Genomic DNA, 26,215 nt, shown 5'->3' with positions numbered 1-26,215 from the left:
TCAGGGCTTGCCATAGACTTTCAAATAGATTTAAGTCAAAACGAGCGGCAGTTGGTGCCGTTTAAGATGAGGGAGGATGATAGATTTTTTTATGAGCATATATATATAATGTTTTTGCCTTTATTTATACAGGTTTATATCATTGAGTTAACATTTTCAAGAGAGACCTGGTCCAACAGCAGCAGGGGGAACAAAGTTTCAGGCAAAACAACTTACACACACTAACATAACATTGAACAAAACTATAGACACACATACAGTACAACAATTACATATTACGTAAAGAAAAAAAGAAAAACAATAAAGCTGACCTAAAGACAATTACACTCTTCTATGATATTTACATCGACCAAGTGTTTAAACCACCATTGTGACTAATGTTCAGGAGAGAATCCCAGGACCACGGAGCTGAGTAACTAAAATTATTTCTACCATAACCTGTTCTAAGTCTTGGTACTGTTAAAAGCAAATGAGAATGGGACCGTAATTGATATTTATTTACTGATCTGATTAAAAATGAACAGAGATAAAGTGGCATTTTACCCAATATGGCCTTATAAATCTGTGTATACCAGCGCTTAAGCCTACACAAGGTCAATGACGCCCAGCCAATGGCGCTGTAGAGATCACAATGATGTGTTAGACATTTTTGATTGATAATGAACCTGAGGGCCACATGATATACTGAATCAAGTTCTCTCAGGGTAGTGGTTGAGCCCTGCATATACAGCTCTGGAAAAAATGAAGAGACCACTACAAAATGATCAGTTTCTCTGGTTTAACTATTTATAGGTATGTGTTTGGGTAAAATTACAATTTTTGTTTTATTCTATAAACTACTGACAACATTTCTCCCAAATTCCAAATACAAATATTGTCATTTAGAGCGTTTATTTGCAGAAAAGGACAACTGGAGGACCACCAGATCAAGACCCTGTCATGGGCCAGCCCATGAGGAAGATGGAAGATGGATGGTCACAAGCCATCAAACAAAGCTGAGCTGCTTGAATTTTTTGTGCCAGGAGTGGCATAAAGTCCCCCAACATCAATGTGAAAGACTGGTGGAGAGCATGCCAAGACGCATGAAAGCTGTGATTGAAAATCAGGGTTATTCCACAAAATATTGATTTCTGAACTCTTCCTAAGTTAAAACATTGGTATTGTGTTGTTTAAAAATGATTATGAACTTATTTTTTTTGCATTATTCGAGGTCTGACAACACTGCATCTTTTTTGTTTTTTTGACCAGACAATATTTTTATTTGGAATTTGGAAGAAATGTTGTCAGTAGTTTATAGAATAAAGCAACATTTTTCATTTTTCATTTTATCCAAACACATACCTATAAATAGTAAAATCAGAGAAACTGATAATTTTGCAGTGGTCTCTTCATTTTTTCCAGAGCTGTATATAACATCACTAAAATCTAAAGCCGGCAGCAATGTACATCACACCAGCTCCTTCCTGGCCTCCAGAGAAAAACAAGCCTTGTGCCGGTAATAAAAACCTATTTTCAGCTATGTTCTCTACATGAACAGTGAAGCTCAGCTTGTCATCCACCCACACTCCCAAATATTTGTACACTTTGACCTGATCGGGATTAGTTACATAGTATGTCCATCCAATGTAGCAATGACATGATTAGGCATTAGAAAATACCATGCATTTTGTTTGAACCGAATTCAGCTTCAAATCATACAGATTCTGTTCTATGGTGTTAAATGCTCTTTGGGCATTTTCAAATGCTAAACTAGATAAACTACTACCACTTGAATAAAGAACAGTGTCATCTGCATAAAATTAACATCTGTTGTTTTAATATGGTCCCAAATGTTGAGGATATACAAAATGAACAACAGTGGGCCCAAAATAGAATCTTGCGGAACACCTGAGCACAACTCTATGGACTCAGATTTACAACCATCCGCCATTACACATTTTGTACAATTCGATAGTTAATTTATAAACCAATCTAGAGCATGACCAGCAATTCAATAACATTTTAATCTTTGCACCACCACAGCATGGTCCACTGTGTCAAATGCCTTCGATAAATCAATAAAGACACACAATGTAACTTCTTGTCAAGAGCACAATGGATGTCATTTAAAAGCTTCAATGATGCTGAAACAATGCTGTGGCCAGACCTAAAACGTGATTGCATTCTATTTAAGATGTTGTTTTCTTGGAGGTAGTCCTTCAGCTGCCTACTAACTAAGGATTCCAGTACCTTAGACAGTACAGACCATTTTGATATGGGTCGATAGTTGTCATCTAGCGAAGAATCTCCACCTTTCAGGAGAGGCAGTACAAAAGCAGATTTCCATAACTTTGGGATTTCTTTAATGTCAAGCGTGAGGTTAAAAATACGTGTTGAGGGGGAGCAATGATTTCTTCAGCTAGGTGTAGTAGGCGGGGCTCAAGATCATCAGGGCCAGGCGATTTCTTTCTATCTATTTCTTTCAGGGCTTTACACACTTCTGAAAGAGAAAAGGATGAGAATGAGAACACTGGTGAAGGAGTGCACAAGGGTGTCAGGTAAATTCACAGGGGGCTCATTTAAACGTGTAACCTTTTCAAATAAACTGTCTGCATCTAGAAAATGCTGATTTAAGGCTTTTAGAATAGAGGTTCTCTCAGTTACAATCTGTGTGTCTACCAACAATTGTTTGGGAAGCTGTGTATCTTTTTTGCACTCCAAACCTTTCACTACTTGTCAAATTTGGGAGCGATGATTTAAATTATATGAGGTAGATTTAAGGTAGTGGTCTGCTTTCAGTTTTCAGGTCATAGCCACACCCAGATTTCGAAGACGTTTAAAAGCCATCCAACCATCCGCCGAACCAGACCCTATTGCTTTAGCCCACATGGCATTTTGTTCCATTATGATTTTAGTAAATTCATCAGTAAACCAAGGGTTCTCTCTGCCCTTAATCATGATTTTTTTTTAAAGGGGCATGCCTATTGCATACATCTCGGAATGCGTTGTAGAAGTAAGAAAAGGCTAATTCGACATCAGGGATTCATTCAAATCTATTCCATTCAATGCGAAATACTTAATGTAAAAAACCTTGAATATCAAACTGCTTCCAGTTTCTTTTCGTAATGACACGTGGAGATCACTTAGGAATCTCTCACACAGCACTTGAACAACAATCCACAGTCACCAGAGTCTTTAACGACACATATTTCAGGAGATGTGTAAAGTTCAGAGACATGGTTAAGTACCAAGAGAACAGTCCTGACATGTAAACGCAAAAGTCCGATTTCTCACATGTTGTTTGGGAGAAATGTGCAGAGTTCTCACATGCATTCAAAAGACCAAGAGTGTGGTTTTTCCCAAGGCACGAGGTAGAAAAAGTAATATATTCCCTCATTCACAGAGCAAGAGTGTGGTTTTTCCCAAGGCACAAGGGAGAAACAGTAATATATTCCCTCATTCACAGAGCAACGGGCTCTAAAAGTATCGCCAACCTTGTAAAAGCCAAGGGTAGACAACAGCAAAATGAGCAACAGCAGCATGTTTGTTTATTGCCCTATCAATTAACATGAGAGAAAAAACGCAGCGCTAAGCACGTACAAAGTTAACAGAACACTAATGTTAAATGAGCTACGACTTCATACAAAAAACATTCCTTAATAATAATACAAACATAGCAAGAATCACTAATCAAATCGCTAATGATGTGGGAGGGAGGGAGAGAGAGAGAGAGAGAGAGAGAGAGAGGGGGAGGGAGAGAGAGAGACAGAGAGAGAGGGAGAGAGAGAGAGAGAGAGAGAGAGAGGGGGAGGGAGAGAGAGACGGAGAGAGAGGGAGAGAGAGAGGGAGAGAGAGAGAGAGGGGGAGGGAGAGAGAGAGACGGAGAGAGAGGGAGAGAGAGAGGGAGAGAGGGAGAGGGAGAGAGAGAGACGGAGAGAGAGGGAGAGAGAGAGAGAGAGAGAGAGAGAGGGGGAGGGAGAGAGAGAGACGGAGAGAGAGGGAGAGAGAGAGAGAGAGAGAGAGAGGGGGGAGGGAGAGAGAGAGACGGAGAGAGAGGGAGAGAGAGAGGGAGAGAGAGAGAGAGGGGGAGGGAGAGAGAGAGACGGAGAGAGAGAGGGAGAGAGAGAGAGGGAGAGGGACCATGGCAGGCGGGGAGCAGTGCAGCAGGTAATAGGAGGAGGCCGGAGAGAGGCCCTCAACTAGGCAGGTCAAAAACAAAACCATGACGGTGATACAATCGCTAACCAAAACCGTAATAAAATCGCTAAATTCCAGACCAGAATGGATGGTCATGTAAATGCAGGGAGCGGAATGTTTGGTGGGAGCCTCCTCCAAGTACAGCTAATGTGAGGCAACTCTACAAAAAGCATGCATATTAGATGACTGTCATTCATATTCCATTCACCCAGCTCAATGTAACATCGATAGGTTTAGGCTACTACATTATACTCAAATTTTCCCTGTACCCATCATGAGGTTGCTACAACCTAGGCTATGAATGAAAATGTTAAATGTATACAATTTTGAGTAATCATGGTGACACATTTAATACAGCTGCACACTCTTGCCTGCATCTAGCTGATCTAGGGAGCAATCATTAGTTCAACAGTTGCCAATGTGAATTTCTATTGGACAAATTCCGTTTTTTTTTATCCCAGTTTAATTTATTTTGCTTTTGTTTAAGAAACGTTTTTCAACAGAATCTGTGGAATGAATACACCCCATGATCAAATGCAAACACAATTTTGAGTAATCAAGGTGACAGAGAGTGACACGTTCAATACGATTCTTGCCTGCATCTAGATGATCTAGGGAGTAATCATTAGTCCAACAGTTGCAAATGTGAATATCTATTGGACAAATTCAGGCATTTTTATCCCAGTTTCATTTAGTTTGCTACTGTTTAAGATTTTTTTTTACAGAATTAGTGGAATGAATACACCCTTGATCACACGCAAACGCAGTTCACCTTTATAGGAGCTACATAACAACAGCATGATCACTTTGCTCGTTGTATATATAATTCCTTCTCGCAACTATCTACGTGTGCACCTCCTCTCACCTTTTCTCTTCGCTTGTGGACTTCAGTGCACAACACATCAGCTGTCTGTGACCAGGCGAAAAAAACTTGACAAGCCAAACCTTCATATCATGACCGCTATAACTACTACACACAGACAACTATAACCGCTACACACAGCCTGTATTAAAATAAAATCCTCAGCAATCTGACACAATACCTCATAATGACAAAGCGAAAACACGTTTTTATTAATCTTTGCAAATGTAATGCAAATAAAATAAAATAAATCTTAATTACATAACTATTCAGACCCTTTTCCATGAGACTCGAAATTGAGCTCAGGACCTGTTTCCATTGATCACCCTTGAGATGTTTCCACAACTTGGAGTTCAGCTGTGGTAAATTCAATTGATTGGACATGATTTGGAAAGGCACACACCTGTCTACGTAAGGTCCCACAGTTGACAGTGCATGTCAAAACAAAAACCAAGCCATGAGGTCAAAAGAATTGTCCGTAGAGCTCTGAGACAGGATTGTGTCGAGGCACAGATCTGGGGAAGGGGAACAAAAAAATGATGCCTCATTGAAGGTCCCCAAGAACACAGTGGCCTCCATCATTCTTAAATGGAAGAAGTATGCAACCACCAAGGCTCTTCCTGCTGGCAGACCAGCCAAACTGAGCAATCAGGGGAGAAGGGCCTTGGCCAGGGAGGTGATCAAGAACCCAGAGTTCCTCTGTTGAGATGGGAGAACCTTCCAGAAGGACAACTATCTCTGCAGCACTCCACCAATCAGACCTTTATGGTAGAGTGGCCAGACGGAAGCCACTCCTCAGTAAAAGGCACACGACAGCCAACTTGGAGTTTGACAAAAGGCACCTAAAGACTCTCAGACCATGAGAACCAAAATTTAACTCTTTGGCCTGAAGGCCAAGCGTCTTGTCTGGAGGAAACTTGGCACCATGCCTACGGTGAAGCATGGTGGTGGCAGCATCATGCTGTGGGGATGTTTGTCATTGGCAGGGACTGGGAGACTAGTCAAGATTGATGGAAAGATGAACGGAGCAAAGAGATCCTTGATGAAAACCTGCTCCAGAGCGCTCAGGACCTCATACTGGGGTGAAGGTTCACCTTCCAACAGGACAACAACCCTAAGCACACAGCCAAGACAATGCAGGAGTAGCTTCGGGACAAGTCTCTAAATGTCCTTGAATGGCCCAGACAGGGTCTGCACTTGAACCCGATTGAACATCTCTGGAGAGACCTGAAAATAGCTGTGCAGCAACGCTCCTCATCCAACCTGACAGAGCTTGAGGATCTGCAGAGAAGGTGGCAGGTGTGCCAAGTTTGTAGAGTCATACCCACGAAGACTCAATGTTGTAATCGCTGCCAAAGGTGCTTCAACAAAGTACTGAACAAAGTGTCTGAATACTTATGTAAATGTAATATTTCTTTTTTTATACATATATATAAATTAGCAAACATTTCTAAACCTGTTTTTGCTTTGTCATTACGGGGTATTGTGTGGGGCTCCCGAGTGGCACAGCGGTCTAAGGCATTGCATCTCAGCGTAAGAGGCGTCACTACAGTCCCTGGTTCGAATCGAGGCTGTATCACATTTGGCCGTGATTGTGTGTCCCATAGGACGGTGCACAATTGGCCCAGCATCGCCGGGGTAGGCCGTCATTCTAAATAATAATTTGTTCTTAACTGACTTGCCTAGTTAAATAAAGAAGAAATAAAGATTGATGAGGGAAATAACAAGTTAATCAATTTTAGGATGAGGCTGGAACGTAACAAAATGTGGAGAAAGTCAAGGGGTCTGAATTCTTTCCGAAGGCACTTTATTTAGTATAGTTTTATCTGCTGAAAGGTGAATTAATCTCCATAGCAGTGGGAAGTAAGGGTGCTGAGTGTTCTGCAGCACCCCCAGAAGAATAGTCATACAAAACAAAATATGCAGACTGTATATATGCAGTACCAGTCCAAAGTTTGGACAAACCTACCATTTTTTTTAATTTGTACTATTTTCTATGTTGTAGAATAATAGTGAATCCATTAAAACTATGAAATAACACATATGGAATCGTGAAACCAGAAAAGTGTTAAACAAATCAAAATATATTTTATATTTGTAGCCACCATTTTCCACCATTTGCCTTGACAGCTTTGAAAACTGTTGGCATTCTCTCAACCAGCTTCACCTGGAATGCTTTTCCAGGTAGCCATGCTGGTTAAGTGTGCCTTGAATTCTAATTAAGTCACAGACAGTGTCACCAGCAAAGCACCCCCACACAATCACACCTCCACCGCGCTTCACGGATGGGAACAACACTGTTGCGGACATCATCCATTCACATACTCTGCGTCTCACAAAGATATGGCGGTTGGAACCAAAAACCGCAATTTGGACAGATTTCCACTGGTCTAATGTCCATTGCCCTTGTTTCTCTACCCAAGCAAGTCTCTTCTTCTTACTGGTGTCATTTAGTAGTGGTTTCTTTGCAGCAATTCAACCATGAAGGCCTAATTCACGCAGTCTCCTCGGAACAGTTGATGTTGAGATGTGTCTGTTACTTGAACTCTGTGAAGCATTTTTTTGGGCTGAAATTTCTGAGGCTGGTAACTCTAATGAACTTATCTTCTGCAGCAGAGGTAACTCTGGTTCTTCCTTTCCTGTGGCGGTCCTCATGAGAGCCAGTTTCATCATAGTGCTAGATGGTTTTTGTGACTACATTTTAAGAGACTTTCTCTTGAAATTTTCCAGATTGACTGATCTTCATGTCTTAAAGTAATGGACTGTCATTTCTCTTTGCATATTTGAGCTCTTCTTGCGTTAATATGAACTTGGTTGCAAAGGGAGGATATACAGGATTACTGGAAACTTTCAAAGGTCGAAATTGCAAAGAAATGTGCGTTTGACAATTGCACTGACTTAACAGCAGCTGAAAATAGAGCCCATAGAATACATTACTATATTACGAGTATAGGGTTGCAAAGCTACCGGTAATTTACCAAAGTTACCGTAATCTTAAGGAATTTGGGTATAACAGAAAATCTATGGCAATCTATTGTAACTTTGGCAATTTGTACTTGAATAGCTTTAAAAAAATATATATATATAGTATTCTTTTTTTTTATCTGTCCATTTTGTCCATGAGTTTCTACTAGATAGATCATATGGTTCCAGAGATAGTATAATTAATTTAAAAAAGGATCTAACCCTCTACAGTACATCGTTGCCCTCAGGAAACAGAAAACCTTTTTGCCACACAAAAAGGAAGAAGGACCCCCAGAATCTGGTTTGAGAGGCAGTGAAATACTAGTTTATGCCCAACTTGTATTTTCTTATAAAAAGAGTGCTTGTTTTTACTAGTGGCCCTTTTGGGTACTTCAGATTATCACAGCCTAATCGCATGCAAAATATATGAAAACATTAAATAAGATAATAAGAAAATTCAACATAGAATGACATAGCAGTAAAATATTATCCTAAATATAAACCATCAACTTTGTGAATCCATTGTTGTTTAATAGGATACATATTATTTCACTTAATAAATGTTCTGGAAATATCTGATTTTCCTTGGTGTTTTAGTACCTTTATGGCACAGTGTCGCCCCGAGGTAGCAAAAATGTATTTTCTTTAAATGTGGGGGATAAAAGTGATATTTTACTATTATTATCAGAAAGCCTAAATCTTCCAAGAAATAGGATGCAATATTTTTTGTGGGGAAAACCAAAATGTGTGCAGCAAAGGGCTAATCAAGAATTGCATTTTTTTTTCAATTAACTCTGCAACTCAATTAACTCTGCAACTCAACTGTCACCAGTTTGATGCCAAAACACACATATTGACATAGTAAAATAAATAGTGTCAAACAATATATATATAAAGGCGATTTCATGCTGAAACCATCCTATTGAACACCAATATTCAGGATAAGGTTTTACTGCTTTGTCATCCAAAATATCTATATTTTTTATCATATATTTTACATGTGCCACACAGAGGGACAGATATGACACCTGTGATAATCTGAAGTACCCAAAAGGACCACTAGATGTCATGTGATAGATTACATCAAATCCTTGAAAGCAGACATCCCATTTTTTATATATGTGGGCTATTACATTATTTTAACGTGCTCCTGTTATTATTTTGGATGTGCATAAAAAAAAAACATGGAACGAGAGATTAGATAATCTAGTGAAACTCGTACTTAGAAACATGTATAACTTGCTTATTGAGAACGTGCCTCACACATGCAATACAATTTACAGGAACCAGTATTTTTTATTTGAGGAGAAGTGCGATGCGTAAAGGCCAAATCCTCGTTACAGCCAATTACAACAATGTTGACTGTCAACACTACGAACATATTGAGCAAAACACTGGATTTTTTTCATCTTCTGTTGCTATCACTCATTACTGTAGCCTATGCTATTTAACAAGCTGTAGTATCAAGCCTTAATGGACTAGGATATTCCATGCCCCTAGCCGAGTCGGAGTTGAAGACAGCGCGAAGACCTTCAATAACCTGCAGAACTTGAGACATGTAGTGTTAAGCCATGGAATGTCTTGATTGGCCAGTGAGTGGTCAAACCCTCGTTACACGTACAACTCGTTTATTCATCAAAACACGCCATTTTGTGCCACCGCCAGCTATTGAGCTCATAATAACAGCTGTGGAAATATTGAGGACGCACTCCTGGACCTAGTGCGTTACCACCAGAGCTTAGATGTACCATTGCATTAGGCTTATTGAAATAGAGCTCGACAAATCTCAGATCTCCGTGTTCAGCATATTTTAGGCCAAATGTCCTGAGTTATGAGCTGATTAAGTTTGTTGTGTCAGAGTGTGATACTTTGGCGTGTTGTGTTTCAGGGTTACCCCGGAGAAGACAGTAAGACATCAGGACCTGCCGGGCCACTAGGTGAACCAGTAGGTCCTGCCTTCCTTCAACTTATCCTTCCTTTTCCTATGTGTGTGTGGCTTAGGGGTGAGTCAGAATGTCACCCTATTAAAGCATTATATAAGAGTTTTCTAATAGTGGTGTTGCTTGAGGTATAGCTGTCCAACCATGCTGAACAGAGGTCCAAGAGAGTGGATGTCCAAAGTGGTATAGTAGATGACCCTCAGTACAGATTGTAAGTAGTGTAACCTATGTGAAAGACGGTATTGTGGGCTAAAGCCCATACTATGACAGATACACTGGCACTTAGTGTTTCACTCAAGCCTAAACTAAGATGATCCATGGCAGAGTGTTACAGGTGAAATACAGCTGTTCCTCAACATATTCAGAGCCCTAATGTACACTTTGTCACAAAGTGGTCGCCCTACTCATCTGATGGTGTGTGTGTGTTTTGGCAGGGTCCCCCGGGCGAGCACGGAAATCGCGGAGAGCCTGGAGATGAGGGATATCAGGTAAAACCAGCGTAAAAACCACAACATCAAATGTATCACAAAATCACATTTCAGGTTGTTTTTCTGTTCTGCTTCCTTTCTTCTTCTTTTTTGGTGCTGGGTTGAAAAGCAGGCCTGTTGAGACCACACATGCATATCTGAGACACAGAGCATCCCGGATTACTGAATTCCTAGCGATAAGCCAGGAGGAAATCTGGTGCTATTGGCATAGACACTGAAAACTCATACTGATGAAACACACACAAACAGTTCAAGTCAGGTGTGAAGTTAGCAGGACAAGATGAAAGTCGTGGAGAGTGGAATCCCAGAATCCCCAGCGGGACATTTGCCAGACTTCTCCCCTCCTATAAATAGTTTCCCAAAACGCAGCCCTCCTCAGACAGTCTGCCAGAGAGAGAGAGAGAGAGAGATAGCTTTAAAGGCCCAATGCAATGAGTAACAATTAAGTAGCTAACTGTGATTGTTTTCAATCAAAATTGCCAAAAGGAAGAAAATAAATGCTTCTTAGCAAGAGCAATTTCTCAAGCAAGAATTTTCCTAGGACTGTCTGACATTGGTCTAATTGGGGAGGGGAAGACTGACACATAGCTGTTATTGGTAGAGAACTCTCTTTCCTATTGGTCTATTAACTAATTTACCGCCTGGTGATGTCACCAGGCAGGCCAAAACTCCATCCCACCAAAACAGGCTGAAATTTCAGGCAGTCTTTTCAAACAGCTCTTACATTTAAAGGGCATTATCATAATTTTCACAATTTCACAGTATTATTCCAACCTCGTTTGGAAATATATAAAACACAGGAAAGTGTTTTGAGTGCACTGGGTCATTAAGCATTTATAAGCATTTTCCTGCTGAACTGGATCTGGGTTCAAAGTCACAGTGGCTAATCTTTATTTGGCACTTGTTGAGAGGCTTAAGTGACTTTCAGGATTCCATTAAACTAAAGGTCCTTAATGCTACCTGTGTGTGTGTGTGTGTGTGTGTGTGTGTGTGTGTGTGTGTGTGTGTGTGTGTGTGTGTGTGTGTGTGTGTGTGTGTGTGTGTGTGTGTGTGTGTGTGTGTGTGTGTGTGTGTGTGTGTGTGTGTGTGTGTGTGTGTGTGTGTGTGCGTGCGTGCGTGCCCGCGTGCGTGCGTCTCCACGGCCGGGTCGACCTATGGGGCTTCCCCCCACTTAGTGGTAAATTTATAGAGCCCATTTAGTCTGAGCCACCTACAGCCCACTGTAATAAAAGATGTACCTACACAGCTTGGCCTGGGAACTACAGTACTATGTGGGTTTGTTATTCATATGGTATGCACCTTAGAGGACCATATGGTGTTTACTGCTGTTGAAAGAAATATCGATACTTGCACACTGTTTAACGCTCCCACATTGTTATTGTGAAACATTTCAACCTGAAGGGCCAGGCTTACCTCTGATAACCTTGTGTAGCACATAGTGGAACAAGACACAGTTGACTGTCCCCTGACCCCTAGCTGTCACTAAATGACCTGCCTTAATCTCCTCCTTTATATACCCAGTTGAAGTGACTTTGTGGCTGTAGTGTTTCACCCGAATATGATGTGTTTGTCTCGTTGTTGTTTTCAGGGTCATATGGGTACCACTGGACATCGTGGGGCTGTTGGAGCGCCAGGCCTTCCTGTAAGTCCAACACAATACTCTGTGTAGGTCTTATCAGCATTGGTTTCTGTGTCACATTTTGCACATTGACATAAGAATAAATCAAATAAGTGCGATTTTTGTTGTCTAGGGAACACCAGGGGAACCTGGAGAACAGGGCACAAAAGGAGAAATGGGAACTCAGGTGCGTGTGTGTGATTATTTGTGAATCCCTGTGTCTGATTCATGCTGCTCCAGGCTTGGGGAAAGGAATGGACAGAGTTTGTTAAATCATGTTTCCCTAGATCTCTAGATGAACTGTTACAGTACACTGTAGATGGTCAATAAAGTGTTATCACCAGGCTACTGTAGAAGCCTTCCTACAGGCTTCCTTGGCTCTGAACACCACGAGGGTTAGGTTTAATAAGCAATCACCTGTCCGTACTATGATAGAAGAGGAGACACTCACTTCCAAACTGCAACTCCTAACATGATAGCTGTTAGATAACCGGAGAGATAACGGGTTTTAACCTATCCCTCTTTTTGCTCTCGATCAACGATCTGAAGTGCCAGCGTGTAAGCATTCTCTCGCCTTTGCTTGGTTCTGCTACCTCCTCATAACAGAAAACATGAAGGGAGAGACAAAAACGACTTTACTGCCATGAAATCAGACTGGGCCAAAACAATGCAGACAGGGTTGAACATCGGTGCCTTTGATATTAGAGAAAGAGGAATGAGGAATGAAGGGAAATGGGGGGGGGGGGGGGGGTGAAAGAAGATAATTGTTTGTTTGGCCACCCACTGTGCACTTCATGCTTCAAAGTGTTCTGTCTGATTTCCACAAGGCAACTCTTCGTTTTCTTATTTTATTCTCTGAACACGAAAGGCAAGCTTGAGAATATATACTGGAATGCAAAACGTTGGCATCAGTTAAACTGTATCTGTCTGTATCTATGTGTATCTGTCTGTATCTGTCTATGTGAATGTGTATATTATTAGATTGTGTGTCTGTGTGCATTTTTACAGGCCTTAGAAGGAAAGAAAGGAGTGAGGGGCCTGACTGGGACCGCTGGTGTTGAAGTAAGTATCGCATCACCACAATGCAGAGTGGACATAGAGTGAAGACTGAAGGAGATGAGAGAGATGTAGAGAGGTACAGAGGGAGGAAAGAGATATGCTCAACCGTACATTCTGTACTACAGTACTACAATAAACAAACCCCATGCAATAAGTTGCTTGGAGAGAGGACATTTACATCGTTATGGACTGCTTTGTATTTGGGAGAAACAGGGTGAGAGAAGTGGAGAGGGTGAGAGAGAAACGGGGAAGGAGAGATGGGGGGAGGTCATGGAGTGATGGAAACAACACAGAAAGAGTTATTGCGGAGAGCATGCTGAGTGATGGTATTTACAGAGCACTCCATAACTATGTCCAGAACATACACTACCGTTCACAAGTTTGGGGTCACTTAGAAATGTTCTTGTTTTTGGAAGAAAACCTTTATTTTTTGTCCATTAAAATAACATAAAATTCGTCAGAAAAACAGTGTAGACATTGTTATTGTTGTCAATTACTATTTTAGCTGGAAACGGCAGATTTTGTATGTGATATCTACGAAAGCGTACAGAGGCCCATTATCAGCAACCATCACTCCTGTGTTCCAATGGCACGTTGGGTTAGCCAATTGAAGTGTATAATTTTAAAAGGCTAATTGATCATTAGCCTTTTTGCAATTATGTTAGCACAGCTGAAAACTGTTTGAGCTGATTAAAGAAGCAATAAAACTGGCCTTCTATAGACTAGTTGAGTATCTGGAGCATCAGCATTTGTGGGTTCGATTACAGGCTCAAAATGTCCAGAAATTAAGCACTTTCTTCTGAAATTCATCAGTCTATTCTTGTTCTGAGAAACAGAACAGCGCAAACTGACTCTAACCAGAATACAAAGAGGAGTGGGAGGCCCCGGTGCACAACTGAGCAAGAGGACAAGTACATTAGAGCGTCTAATTTGAGAAACAGACGCCTCACAAGTCCTCAACTGGCAGCTTCATTAAATAGTACCCGCAAAACACCAGTCCGTCCCAACGTCAACAGTGAAGAGGCGACTCTGGGATGCTGTTTCTCAAACTAGACACTAATGTACTTGTCCTCTTGCTCAGTTGTGCACTGGGGCCTCTCACTCCTCTTTCTATTCTGGTTAGAGTCAGTTTGTACTGTACTGTGAAGGGAGTAGTACACAGCGTTGTATGAGATTTTCAGTTTCTTGGCCTTTTCTCACATGAAATAGCCTTCATTTCTCAGATCAAGAATAGACTGATGAGTTTCAGAAGAAAGATCTTTGTTTCTGGACATTTTGAACCTGTAATCGAACCCACAAATACTGATGCTCCAGATACTCAACTAGTCTAAAGAAGGCCAGTTTTATTGCTTCTTTAATCAGCTCAAACAGTTTTCAGCTGTGCTAACATAATTGGAAAAGTGTTTCTAAAGATCAATTAATTTTAAAATGATAGACTTGGATTAGCTAACACAACGTGCCATTGGAACACAGGAGTGATGGTTGCTGATAATGGGCCTCTGTACGCCTATCTAGATATTCCATTAAAAATCAACCGTTTCCAGCTACAATTGTCATTTCCAACGTTATCAATGTCTACACTGTATTTCTGATCAATTTAATGTTATTTTAATGGACAAAAAAAATAGCTTTTCTTTCAAAAAACAAGAACATTTCTAAGTGACCCCAAACTTTTGAACGGTAGTGTATTCTCTCCATGAAGTGACATTTCATTGGGTTTGTTTTGTTGAAGTAGCAAGACAGAATGTTCAGTGCAGTATACAGAATAGTAAGTCTTTACAACATTAGAACATAGCAATAGGTTGAGGTCAAAATGAACTTCCCTTTATTTTCCATAAAACTGTTTTAGATCCCAGTCCATCACTGCCAGTCAGGAATGCATCTCTTAATTCCAGATGTCTCTGAAGGTAGATGGATATACAGCCAATTAATGGGGGAGGAGGCACTGGAAAAGGTTGGGAGATGAGAGGGTTAGTGAATCGTAGCATAGCTGGTTGGATCAACTGCACTAGTGATAAGTGACCTTGTCTGGCTGAGACCTGAACATTCAGGTTAGCTCCCATAGCTAATGCCTTTACAAGTATTTCCATGGAGACTTGACAGATTGAGTCTGATATTGTTGTTTTGTATTTCCCAGGGGGCCATTGGTTTACCTGGACCCAGAGGCATGGAGGGATACGCTGGGCCTGACGGCCTCTCAGGACTAGTTGGGTTACCAGGTTTTCCAGGGAAGGCTGGGCGACAGGTAGGCATCATATCCCAAAAAGATTACAGTCTATTTTTGATGCATTCATTCCGCATGGTTACAGAGGTAATTCCGCATGGTTACAGGGTTAATCATGCGTGGTTACAGGGTTAAAACAGAAACAACTCAAAGGGTTAAGTTTAATTTCAAGTGGTTAAGATTAGGGCTATGGTTTGGGGAAGGTTTAAAACAAAATTACCACCAGGTATCATCAATATTCTCATGTATTCTCACGGCTTGCTAGAACATTGTGAACTGCCGTGGCGCAGGGGTCTGAGCGGCGCAGGGGTCTAAGCGGCGCAGAGGTCTGAGCGGCGCAGGGGTCTAAGCAGCGCACACTGGCTCCACGCATCTAGAGTGTGCTCCCTGTGCTGGGCAACCATTTTTTACGGTGAGCGCAGAGGAATGCATATATCGACATTCTCGGGACCTTTTCAAACGTCCGAAATCGCAGTGATCAGTCAACATATCCTGTCCCTCACACACACACACACACACACACACACACACACACACACACACACACACACACACACACACACACACACACAAACACACCAGTGGAGGCTGGTGGGAGGAGCTATAGAAGAACGTGCTCATTGTAGTGGCTGGAATGGAATCAATGGAACGGAGTCAAACATGTGGCTTCCATATGTTTGATGTGTTTAATACCGTTCCATTGATTCCATTCCAACCATCACAATGAGTACGTCTTTCTATAGCTCGTCCCACCAGCCTCCTCTGACACACACACACACACACACACAGTCGCAAAAACGATCAAGCGCTTTGATGAAACTGGCTCTCATGACTACCGACACAGGAAAGGAAGACCCAGAGTTACCTCTGCTTCAGAGGGTAAGTTCATTAGAGTTAACTGCACCTGAGATTGCAGCCCAAATAAATGCTTCACATAGTTCAAATAACAGACGCATCTCAACATCAACTGTTCCGAGGAGACTGCATGAATCAGGCCTTCATGGTCGAAATGCTACAAAGAAACCACTATTTAAGAACACCAATAATTAGAAGAGACTTGTTTTGGCAAAGAAACACCAGCAATGGTCATTAGAATGGTGGAAATCTGTCTTTGGTCTGATGAGTCCAAACTTTTTTGGTTCCAACAGCTGTCTTTTCGTGAGACGCAGCATAGGTGAACAGATTATCTCCGCATGTGTGGTTCCCAACGTGAAGCATGGAGGAGGAGGTGTGATGGTGTGGGGGTGCTTTGCTGGTGACACTGTCCGGGATTTATTTAGAATTCAAGGCACTCTTAACCAGCATGGCTACCACAGCATTCTGCAGCGATACGCCATCCCATCTGGTTTGTGCTTAGTGGGAATATCCTTTGTTTTTCAACAGGACAATGACTCAAAACACATCTTCAGGCTGTGTAATGGCTATTTGACCAAGAAGGAGAGTGATGGAGTGCTGCATCAGATGACCTGGCCTCCGCAATTACCCGACCTCAACCCAATTGAGATGGTTTGGGATGAGTTAGACCGCAGAGTGAAGGAAAAGCAGCCAACAAGTGCTAAGAATATGTGGGAACTGATTCAAGAGTGTTGGAAAAGCATTCTTCATGAAGCTGGTTGAGAGAATGCCAAGAGTGTGCAAAGCTGTCATAAAGGAAAAGGGTGGCTATATATACTTTGATTTGTTTAACACTTTTTTGGTTACTACATGATTCCATGTGTTATTTCATAGTTTTGATGTCTTCACTATTATTCTACAATGTAGAAAATAGTAAACATAAAGAAAAACCGTTGAATGTGTCCAAACTTTTGACTGGTTGTGTGTGTGTGTGTGTGTGTGTGTGTGTGTGTATGTATGTATATATCAAACTTAATATTGTCAAAATACGTTCAGTACTTACCATAGAAGGGAGTTTCGCTATCTTCATTACTGCCATTACGTCCGGTATGTACTTCCAAAAAATGTGTAAATAACGAGTTACATGCATCTGAAAAAATGCCTTGTCTGGAAAGAATCCATGTATTGTTTTTGACCAAGTGGGCATGCACCAAATCCAACTCTTCTGCACCTCCAATAAAATCATTAATTACTGCCACGCACAGGTCGGCTGATCCAGCAGCACGAAAGTAGACAATATAGGGTATGTTTTTACAGTGATTGTATATTTCTAGATAGGTTTTATTTCCATTACTAATATTGCAGAAGAGGTGCGCAAAAACACTATTTAGATTATTTTCAGGCAAAGCCTTTCTTTCAGTTGCATGTACCATTTTATTTAGACCTTGTTTGGAAGTACATACTGGCCGTAATGGCAGTAATGAGAATAGTTGCTCATCGAAGCTCCACTTTTTGGTAAGTACCAAACATTATTAAGCTTGGAAAGCTGGTGAATGGGAAGTTGAATGGGTACTTCCTGAGTTTAAAGGAGAATCGCCATATTCAGCGTCTCCTGTAAACCCAAATTCTGGTTCAATCTATCCCTAAATTAACTCTTGCCCTTTCCATGCTATACAGTAGGTCACAGTAAATCAGGGGATTTATTGCATTGAGTAATTGAACTTTTAAGAGCCATTCTCTCAGCATGATTAAATCTCTGTGGGTGACAGTCTGACACGCTGTCTGAATCCGAGTGATTTTTGCGATCCACCTTTTTTAATTAATTTTTACCTTTCAAAACCTCTTAAGGACAGGACCCTTTTTTTAAATTTCCGCCTAAAAATGACAACCAAATCTACCTGCCTGTAGCTCAGGACCTGAAGCAAGGATACATATTTGCGGCTCCCGAATGGCAGAGCAGTCTAAGGCACTGCATCTTAGTGACAGTGATCCTTGCTTAGTGATGTGTCACTACAGACCCTGGTTTGATTCCAGGCTGGATCACAACTGATGATTGGGCGGCACACAATCGGCCCAGCGTCGTCTGGATTAGGGTTTGGCCGGGGTAGGCCGTCATCGTAAATACGAATTTGTTCTTAACTGACTTGCCTAGTTAAATAAAGGTGAAATAAAATACCATTTGAAAGGAAACACTTTGAAGTTTGTTGGAAATGTGAAATGAATGTAGGAGAATATAACACATTAGATATGGTAAAAGATCATACAAACCAAAAAAATGCATTTTCTATTTACATTGTTTTGCATCAACTTTGAAATGCAAGAGCAAAGGCCATTCATTCAGATAGGAGTCTAGATGTAATTTAGATGTTGGCTACCAGATGGCAGCAGTGTGTGTGCAAAGTTTCAGTCTGATCCAGTGAAGAATTACATCACTACACAATATTTTGTATCAAGACTGCCAGTTGTTTGCTCAAATGTGCCGAATTGGTCAATTGATACATTTTCAGGTACATAACTATAGAGAACATACAAAAATGCTATGGTAATAAAACATTTAAGTTTACACACTCCCAGGAATGAAAAGACACTCAACTCCACACATCTAGATGGCCGGGCGGGGTGGACGAGGGGCCAGAGACAGCAGGGGTTCAAACTGTAGAACCCAGTTCCTACATTTGAATATAGAAATAGATGTTTTATCAAACATAACTATGCTACATGTTATCTCTGGGACCCTCAGGATGACAAATCAGAGCAAGATTACTGAGTGTAAATTAATTATTTACCTTCAGAGGTGAATGTATCAAACCAGTTGCCGTGATAAAAGAGTTTTGTTGTTGTGCACTCTCCTCAGACAATAGCATGGTATTTTTTCCATGCCGCCTTGCTCAAAAACCTCACTCGTCTATTTCTCCTGCCACGTAACACGTAATCACAACACTAGCTATGTCACAGGAAATCTCAAACAAAGGACAAACTAAAGAATGTACCGAATAAAGTTATGAGATTATCCCATTACTAAGTAGATTAAGACAACACATTATAAATGTGAGTGTGGCTAGACTGCGATCAGGATGAAAGACTTCTGTAATCCATTAAATCCACATATCACCGGATAAATTGAGCTTTTAATGGATTCAATATGGTTGACCCTCCCATTCCCATCTCCCTCTCCATCTGGACCCGCATTATTATAGTGTCTCAGAGTAGGAGCACTGATCTAGGATCAGGTCCACCCTGTCCAGTAATTATAATCTAAAAGGCAAAACGGATCCTAGTTCAACACACCTACTATCTGAGATGCTTTATGAATACGGGGCCCTGCTCCCACCAGCTGTGTTTAAAGTGCTGAAGGATATTCGGCGGAAAATGACTGGTCATTAAATGGCTTATTTGATTTGTTTGGGTTTCTGTGGTCAGAGCTCAATGGGATTCTTTCTACTGAAGTCTGCAGCCCCGGCGGCCCTGAGTAATGCAAGGATTTTATGCATGATGTCCTTTCCCCTGCTCCCCAGACAGCCAGACCGGCAGTGTAGGGACTTCAGTATTAGCCACCCTGTCTGTCAGTTACATAACAAGCAGGTCTGGTAGCACAGAGGCAGTTAGGGAGGGAGGTGTTTACGGTGAAAACACACTGACTCTCTCACACGGAGATGGAGATCCCAGCAGGAAACAGCCATGGTGATTTTACACACATAGCTACAATACTGTACATGACTGCTTCAGCTACCCTGGCGGGACAGACTTTTACAGTACACTCTGTCCCCTTCCTCCTCCTCTACTTGTTCAACTCTTCGTCACCATCATCCCCATCTTCGTCATCCTCCTCCTCTTCTTTCTTCCTTTTCTTCTCCACCTCTTCCTCTCCCTCCATGTCCATGTTTAGAATTGGTTGAAATGCATAACCAGTGAAAGGTTACCCTCCTGGTCAGCGGCTGTTTTTGTTGGAGCCTGCTCTCTGTGGGTCTAACCTGTGTCAGACAGAGTCAGGGGAGCCCTTGTTATTAGTGAAAAATAAGCAGGAGACTGATGAGGACCATAGCATAGACCAGCCTCTGTGTCCCCCTGACCTGACCACCATCCCCCAGACCTAGTATATTCTTACTGACAAAACAGTATGACCACTAGCTGTCTATCACTCTGTCTTTCACTGTCTCCTTTTGTCTGTCTCTCTCTCCTGTCTGCCACTCTGTCTCTCTCGCTCTGTCTCCCATGCCTCCTTGCTCAAAAACCTCTCACATCGTCTCACCCTCGTTAATTCCATTGGGTGCAGGCAGGACATTAGTTGCTCAAGCCTCTTAGCCAGAGTAGTAATGCTAAAAACAAAGAGGTTTATGTGTATTAATTTAATTTGACTTTTGACCTAATGCAGGTGGGTTAACATGTCTGGTTAAGAAAGAACAATGTGGTTCTCAGACCAAAGCCCTTACTGTGTAGTAGGATGGGACATTATTGCCTATTAGTTCCACTTGAGGGGTAGTGTATGAATAAGTGTGTATGGGCATGCCGTGTCCTGAGTATCCAAGCCAGAGTTGATAAAACCCCTCACTGATTTGATGAACAGGACAATTACATTACCCGTCCTTATGCAAGACCAGGGATTGAGGTTGTACCAACAAAACCGAGACCTCTGTAATTCCAAACCACTTTCTCCTGCCGTTTTGGAGGGATCCTTTTCTCCCGGCGTTTGGCGGTGTCACGAGTTATCCTCGCGCCTCACGGCCGGCGATCGAGCCAGGAACAGTAGTTGCTGTACGCGCAGCCAGCGCTGGGCCACCGCTGGCCTGCAGTTGGAACGGGAAACGACTGCGGTTGCCGGCGGCTCAGTGCGCTATAAAAAGTTCAACAACAGTCAGTCATTTTGATGGACGTTTTTGAAGCAAATTGTCAGGGAAGATTATGAGTCAGGAAAGACCTACTTAAGTGCTGCTGTTTAGAGATCTGACTGTCAAAGTCAAGGTCTGACTGTCAAATTCAATGTCTCACTGTCAAAGCGGAGTCAACTTACACACAGCTCTGAAACACACACTTACCCCACCAGACATGCCACCAGGGGTCTTTTCACAGTCCCCAGGTCCAGAACAAATTCAAGAAAGCGTACAGTATTATAGAGAGACATTATTGCTAAAATAAAGAGCAAACCTGGTTTCAGAAAACAGATAAAGCAACACCTCACGGGCACAACGCCTCTCCCTTATTTGACCTAGATAGTTTGTGTGTACGTGTGGATATGTCTGTTCTTGTCTATTAATGTTCTGTATTACGTCATGTTTCATGTTTTGTTTGGACCCCAGGAAGAGTAGCTGCTGCTTTTCCAACATCTAATGGGGATCCTAATAAAATACCAACAAAAAAAAGCCTGTGGCTGACTGTCAAATATATGTCTGACTGTCAACGCCAATGTCTCTTTTCAGACACAGACAGACAAGTTGATCAATATCGTATTCATTAGGTATTTATTAGACTTTTCAAATACAGAACCTGGCCCATGAATCAGTGCTGATTTAAATGTCACTTGTACTTAGTCACTGGCTACACATACCATTTGTTTAGCAGGCTTTTTCATGCTTTCCTTTCAGCATGTCAACGAGTTTAAATTTGGTGTGCCCATGTGGACTGTGTGCTATTTGTTTGTGCTCAGATTGAAGGTTTGTCTATTTGAGTGTCAGGCTTTTACATTTTGTTTTTATCAGAGTTGTATTTACTGTTTCTTTCTGTTTCTTTCTGTTGCTTTCTTTCCTCAGGGTCAGCGGGGCACCGTGGGGCAAGAGGGGGTAGCAGGACTACCTGGTCCCAGGGGGGAACTTAGTCTGCCTGGGTTGGTCGGAGAGAGGGGGCCTGCTGGAGAGAAGGTACCAGTACCATCGTATCAGTACCATCGTACCACCATCAACCTTACAGTCTTACTCTAGCCTCAGATCTGTACTATATAACCAACTCCTATGGTGTTTGGCATGACAATGACTAATGGAGTTGGCAGGACAGCACAAACAGATCTGGGACCAGGCCTACCCTATAACCTCTGACCCCTGACCTCTATGTGCTGTTTCCAGGGGGAGCCTGGCTTGGCAGGAGAGAGGGGAACCCCAGGAATCAAAGGCATGGAGGGGTCGTCCGGAGACCAAGGCAGAATAGGAGACCTAGGACTCAAAGGACAACCAGTGAGTGCTCCACATCCATCCAGTCATTTTAGAATATCGCCAACTGCCTTCTAACTGGTCACAGTTTGTTAAAAGATTCATATATTTGACATCAACAGCTCACCAAAGGTTTAAGCAATGTGTCGAGGTACTATATTTACTTGCACGTCCACTTGCACATCCTCATCTGCACATCTATCACTCCAATTGTTAATTACTAAGTTGTAGTTTCTTCGCTACTATTGGCCTATTTATCGCCTTACCTCCTTACTTCATTTGCACACACTGTATACAGATGTTCTATTGTGTTGTTGACTGTACGTTTGGTTTATCCCATGTGTAACTGTGTTGTCTGTGTCGCATGGCTTTGCTTTATCTTGGCCAGGTCGCAGTTGTAAATGAAAACTTGTTCTCAACTGGCCTACCTGGTTAAATAAAATAAAAAATAAAAAATAGATATATATCATAGAGGGTTGGTTTGTTATGTACTGCTTTGACACCAATTCAAAGATGAGCTCATAATAAGGCGTTTAGTTCTTCTCTCTGCTCTGTTGCCCTGGGTTAATAACCCTATCACATACATTCTTTATTACCTGGAAGCTCTATATATAGCCGTAGGGGCTCTGTGCTGGGGTCAAAAATGTGCGTCGCTCACAGTTTTCCACCCGAGTCGACGAGTTACAAATGATCTAGGTGAGACAAGGAATGGAAACATTCCGCTTGGCAAGGCCGGCTTATGTGAGACTTACCCGACTCTCACTCCAGAGACCAAAAAACAAGGTGCTCCATTTTTCTTATATCACTCGCCCCAAAAAAACACCCTCCATCCCTCCCCTTTCACCTCCATCCCTCCCGACATCTCTCTTTCGCGCCACCACCTCCATTGCTGCTGGTGAAATAGAGACCTGGTTCAAGCTCCCTACGGTTGGATCACCTTACCGTGCGTATTTCAGGGGAGAGAGTTTCAAGGCCAAACCTCTTGGTTAGAGAAAATGGACCCGGCTGAAGGATGTGAATGATTGAACTGTGCAAACACGTAGCTTTTTTTTGTGTTACTGCTGAGGAAAGATAGACAGACAGACAGACCTAAGGGTTGCTCAGACCGTTAGGCCCCAATGTGCTACAGTAAGACCGTCCTTGAGCCGCAGTTTTTGTGTGAGGGATCTGCGTGTTCCCTGAAGTTATACAGGGTAATGGATGAGAGGGCAACCAGAGACCAAACCAGAGACCAAACCCCTGTCTGGAACACATACTGTATCAGGGAGGGGGATTAGGGTGAGGGGAAACAAACTAGGTTAAATGGTTTCATAACATAGCTTACAAACTTTACAGTGCACACGGTTTTTTCAGTTGTCAGAGCAATTTGTGGTTCAGTGAGAGTGTATTTGTTTTTTGGTTCTATGTTGGTATTGTGGTTCAGTTATATCAGAGTGTCTTTGTCTTGTGGTTGAGTTGTGTGTTTAATTTGTGGTTCAGTTATATCTGTGTGTGTGTGTGTGTGTGTGTGTGTGTGTGTGTGTGTGTGTGTGTGTGTGTGTGTGTGTGTGTGTGTGTGTGTGTGTGTGTGCGCGTGTGCGCGCGCACGTGCGTGTGTCTCTGGCTTGCAGGGGGAGTCGGGAGACCTGGGGATGGTTGGCTTCACTGGTTTTCCAGGACCTAAGGTGAGTCAGAGGCTCTGAGAGATCACCACAGACATTGATCACCCTCGCCTGCTCTCAATGAGCTATTCTATTCCCTCCACTGACAAATAAAAAGGGTTGTTAATAACAAAAGACTGTGTTCTGGGTTTTTCATAGGGACCAGATGGAGATTTGGGTTTCAAAGGCATACCTGGTCCTAAAGGTCCTCTTGGCATTCTGGTAAGTACAGCATTAGCACTTACTGTTGCAATACATTATGTACAGTGCCTTGCAAAAGTATTCGGCCCCCTTGAACTTTGCGACCTTTTGCCACATTTCAGGCTTCAAACAGAAAGATATAAAACTGTATTTTTTTGTGAAGAATCAACAACAAGTGGGACACAATCATGAAGTGGAACGACATTTATTGGATATTTCAAACTTTTTTAACAAATCAAAAACGGAAAAATTGGGCGTGCAAAATTATTCAGCCCCCTTAAGTTAATACTTTGTTGCGCCACCTTTTGCTGCGATTACAGCTGTAAGTCGCTTGGGGTATGTCTCTATCAGTTTTGCACATCGAGAGACTGAATTTTTTTCCCATTCCTCCTTGCAAAACAGCTCGAGCTCAGTGAGGTTGGATGGAGAGCATTTGTGAACAGCAGTTTTCAGTTCTTTCCACAGATTCTCGATTGGATTCAGGTCTGGACTTTGACTTGGCCATTCTAACACCTGGATATGTTTATTTTTGAACCATTCCATTGTAGATTTTGCTTTATGTTTTGGATCATTGTCTTGTTGGAAGACAAATCTCCGTCCCAGTCTCAGGTCTTTTGCAGACTCCATCAGGTTTTCTTCCAGAATGGTCCTGTATTTGGCTCCATCCATCTTCCCATCAATTTGAACCATCTTCCTTGTCCCTGCTGAAGAAAAGCAGGCCCAAACCATGATGCTGCCACCACCATGTTTGACAGTGGGGATGGTGTGTTCAGTGTGATGAGCTGTGTTGCTTTTACGCCAAACATAACGTTTTGCATTGTTGCCAAAAGGTTCAATTTTGGTTTCATCTGACCAGAGCACCTTCTTCCACATGTTTGGTGTGTCTCCCAGGTGGCTTGTGGCAAACTTTAAACGACACTTTTTATGGATATCTTTAAGAAATGGCTTTCTTCTTGCCACTCTTCCATAAAGGCCAGATTTGTGCAATATACGACTGATTGTTGTCCTATGGACAGAGTCTCCCACCTCAGCTGTAGATCTCTGCAGTTCATCCAGAGTGATCATGGGCCTCTTGGCTGCATCTCTGATCAGTCTTCTCCTTGTATGAGCTGAAAGTTTAGAGGGACGGCCAGGTCTTGGTAGATTTGCAGTGGTCTGATACTCCTTCCATTTCAATATTATCGTTTGCACAGTGCTCCTTGGGATGTTTAAAGCTTGGGAAATCTTTTTGTATCCAAATCCGGCTTTAAACTTCTTCACAACAGTATCTCGGACCTGCCTGGTGTGTTCCTTGTTCTTCATGATGCTCTCTGCGCTTTTAACGGACCTCTGAGACTATCACAGTGCAGATGCATTTCTACGGAGACTTGATTACACACAGGTGGATTGTATTTATCATCATTAGTCATTTAGGTCAACATTGGATCATTCAGAGATCCTCACTGAACTTCTGGAGAGAGTTTGCTGCACTGAAAGTAAAAGGGCTGAATAATTTTGCACGCCCAATTTTTCAGTTTTTGATTTGTTAAAAAGGTTTGAAATATCCAATAAATGTCGTTCCACTTCATGATTGTGTCCCACTTGTTGTTGATTCTTCACAAAAAAATACAGTTTTATATCTTTATGTTTGAAGCCTGAAATGTGGCAAAAGGTCGCAAAGTTCAAGGGGGCCGAATACTTTCGCAAGGCACTGTATATACGTGGTGTGTGTGCTGATCTCTCCTCTATGTGTCTGTTTCAGGGTTTCAGTGGACCTGTTGGTCCAGAAGGGATGATTGGCCCAATGGGGAAACCTGTAGGTCCAGTGTGTGTGAGCACGTGTCCATGTGTGTGCTTGTGAAATGTCTATCTGCCAGTTTGACTCTATACACAGTGACTGCATGTGAGAGACAGGTTAAATGATCCGTTCTAAGAGTGGGCACTATCCTTTCTCTGTGTTGATTTGTTGCTATTTGTTTTGAACGGTAACATTTATTTAACTAGGCAAGTCAGTTAAGAACAAATTCTTATTTACCATGACGGCCTACTAGGGAACAGTGGGTTCTGGGCAGAACTACAGATTTTTTTTACCT

The 26,215-nt window shown here is 42.0% G+C and overlaps 1 protein-coding gene across 1 annotated transcript in view; it reads left to right on the top strand.

The window, feature by feature from the left end:
• LOC139406790 (collagen alpha-1(XXIV) chain-like) overlaps positions 1-26,215 on the top strand; it is a 185,092-nt gene that overhangs the window by 150,351 nt on the left and 8,526 nt on the right. Inside the window, exons 42-52 of the mRNA XM_071149826.1 lie at positions 9,891-9,947; positions 10,377-10,430; positions 12,019-12,072; positions 12,182-12,235; positions 13,057-13,110; positions 15,245-15,352; positions 21,910-22,017; positions 22,219-22,326; positions 23,913-23,966; positions 24,102-24,164; positions 25,885-25,938. Of these exons, the coding sequence (XP_071005927.1) occupies positions 9,891-9,947; positions 10,377-10,430; positions 12,019-12,072; positions 12,182-12,235; positions 13,057-13,110; positions 15,245-15,352; positions 21,910-22,017; positions 22,219-22,326; positions 23,913-23,966; positions 24,102-24,164; positions 25,885-25,938 (768 nt within the window). The remainder of the gene's footprint in view (positions 1-9,890; positions 9,948-10,376; positions 10,431-12,018; positions 12,073-12,181; positions 12,236-13,056; positions 13,111-15,244; positions 15,353-21,909; positions 22,018-22,218; positions 22,327-23,912; positions 23,967-24,101; positions 24,165-25,884; positions 25,939-26,215) is intronic.

Source organism: Oncorhynchus clarkii, chromosome 4, assembly GCF_045791955.1.
Source record: "Oncorhynchus clarkii lewisi isolate Uvic-CL-2024 chromosome 4, UVic_Ocla_1.0, whole genome shotgun sequence".
Lineage (NCBI taxonomy): Eukaryota > Metazoa > Chordata > Actinopteri > Salmoniformes > Salmonidae > Oncorhynchus > Oncorhynchus clarkii.
The sequence above is the reverse complement of the archived record's forward strand: the minus strand, read 5'-3'. Positions and strand labels throughout refer to the sequence as shown.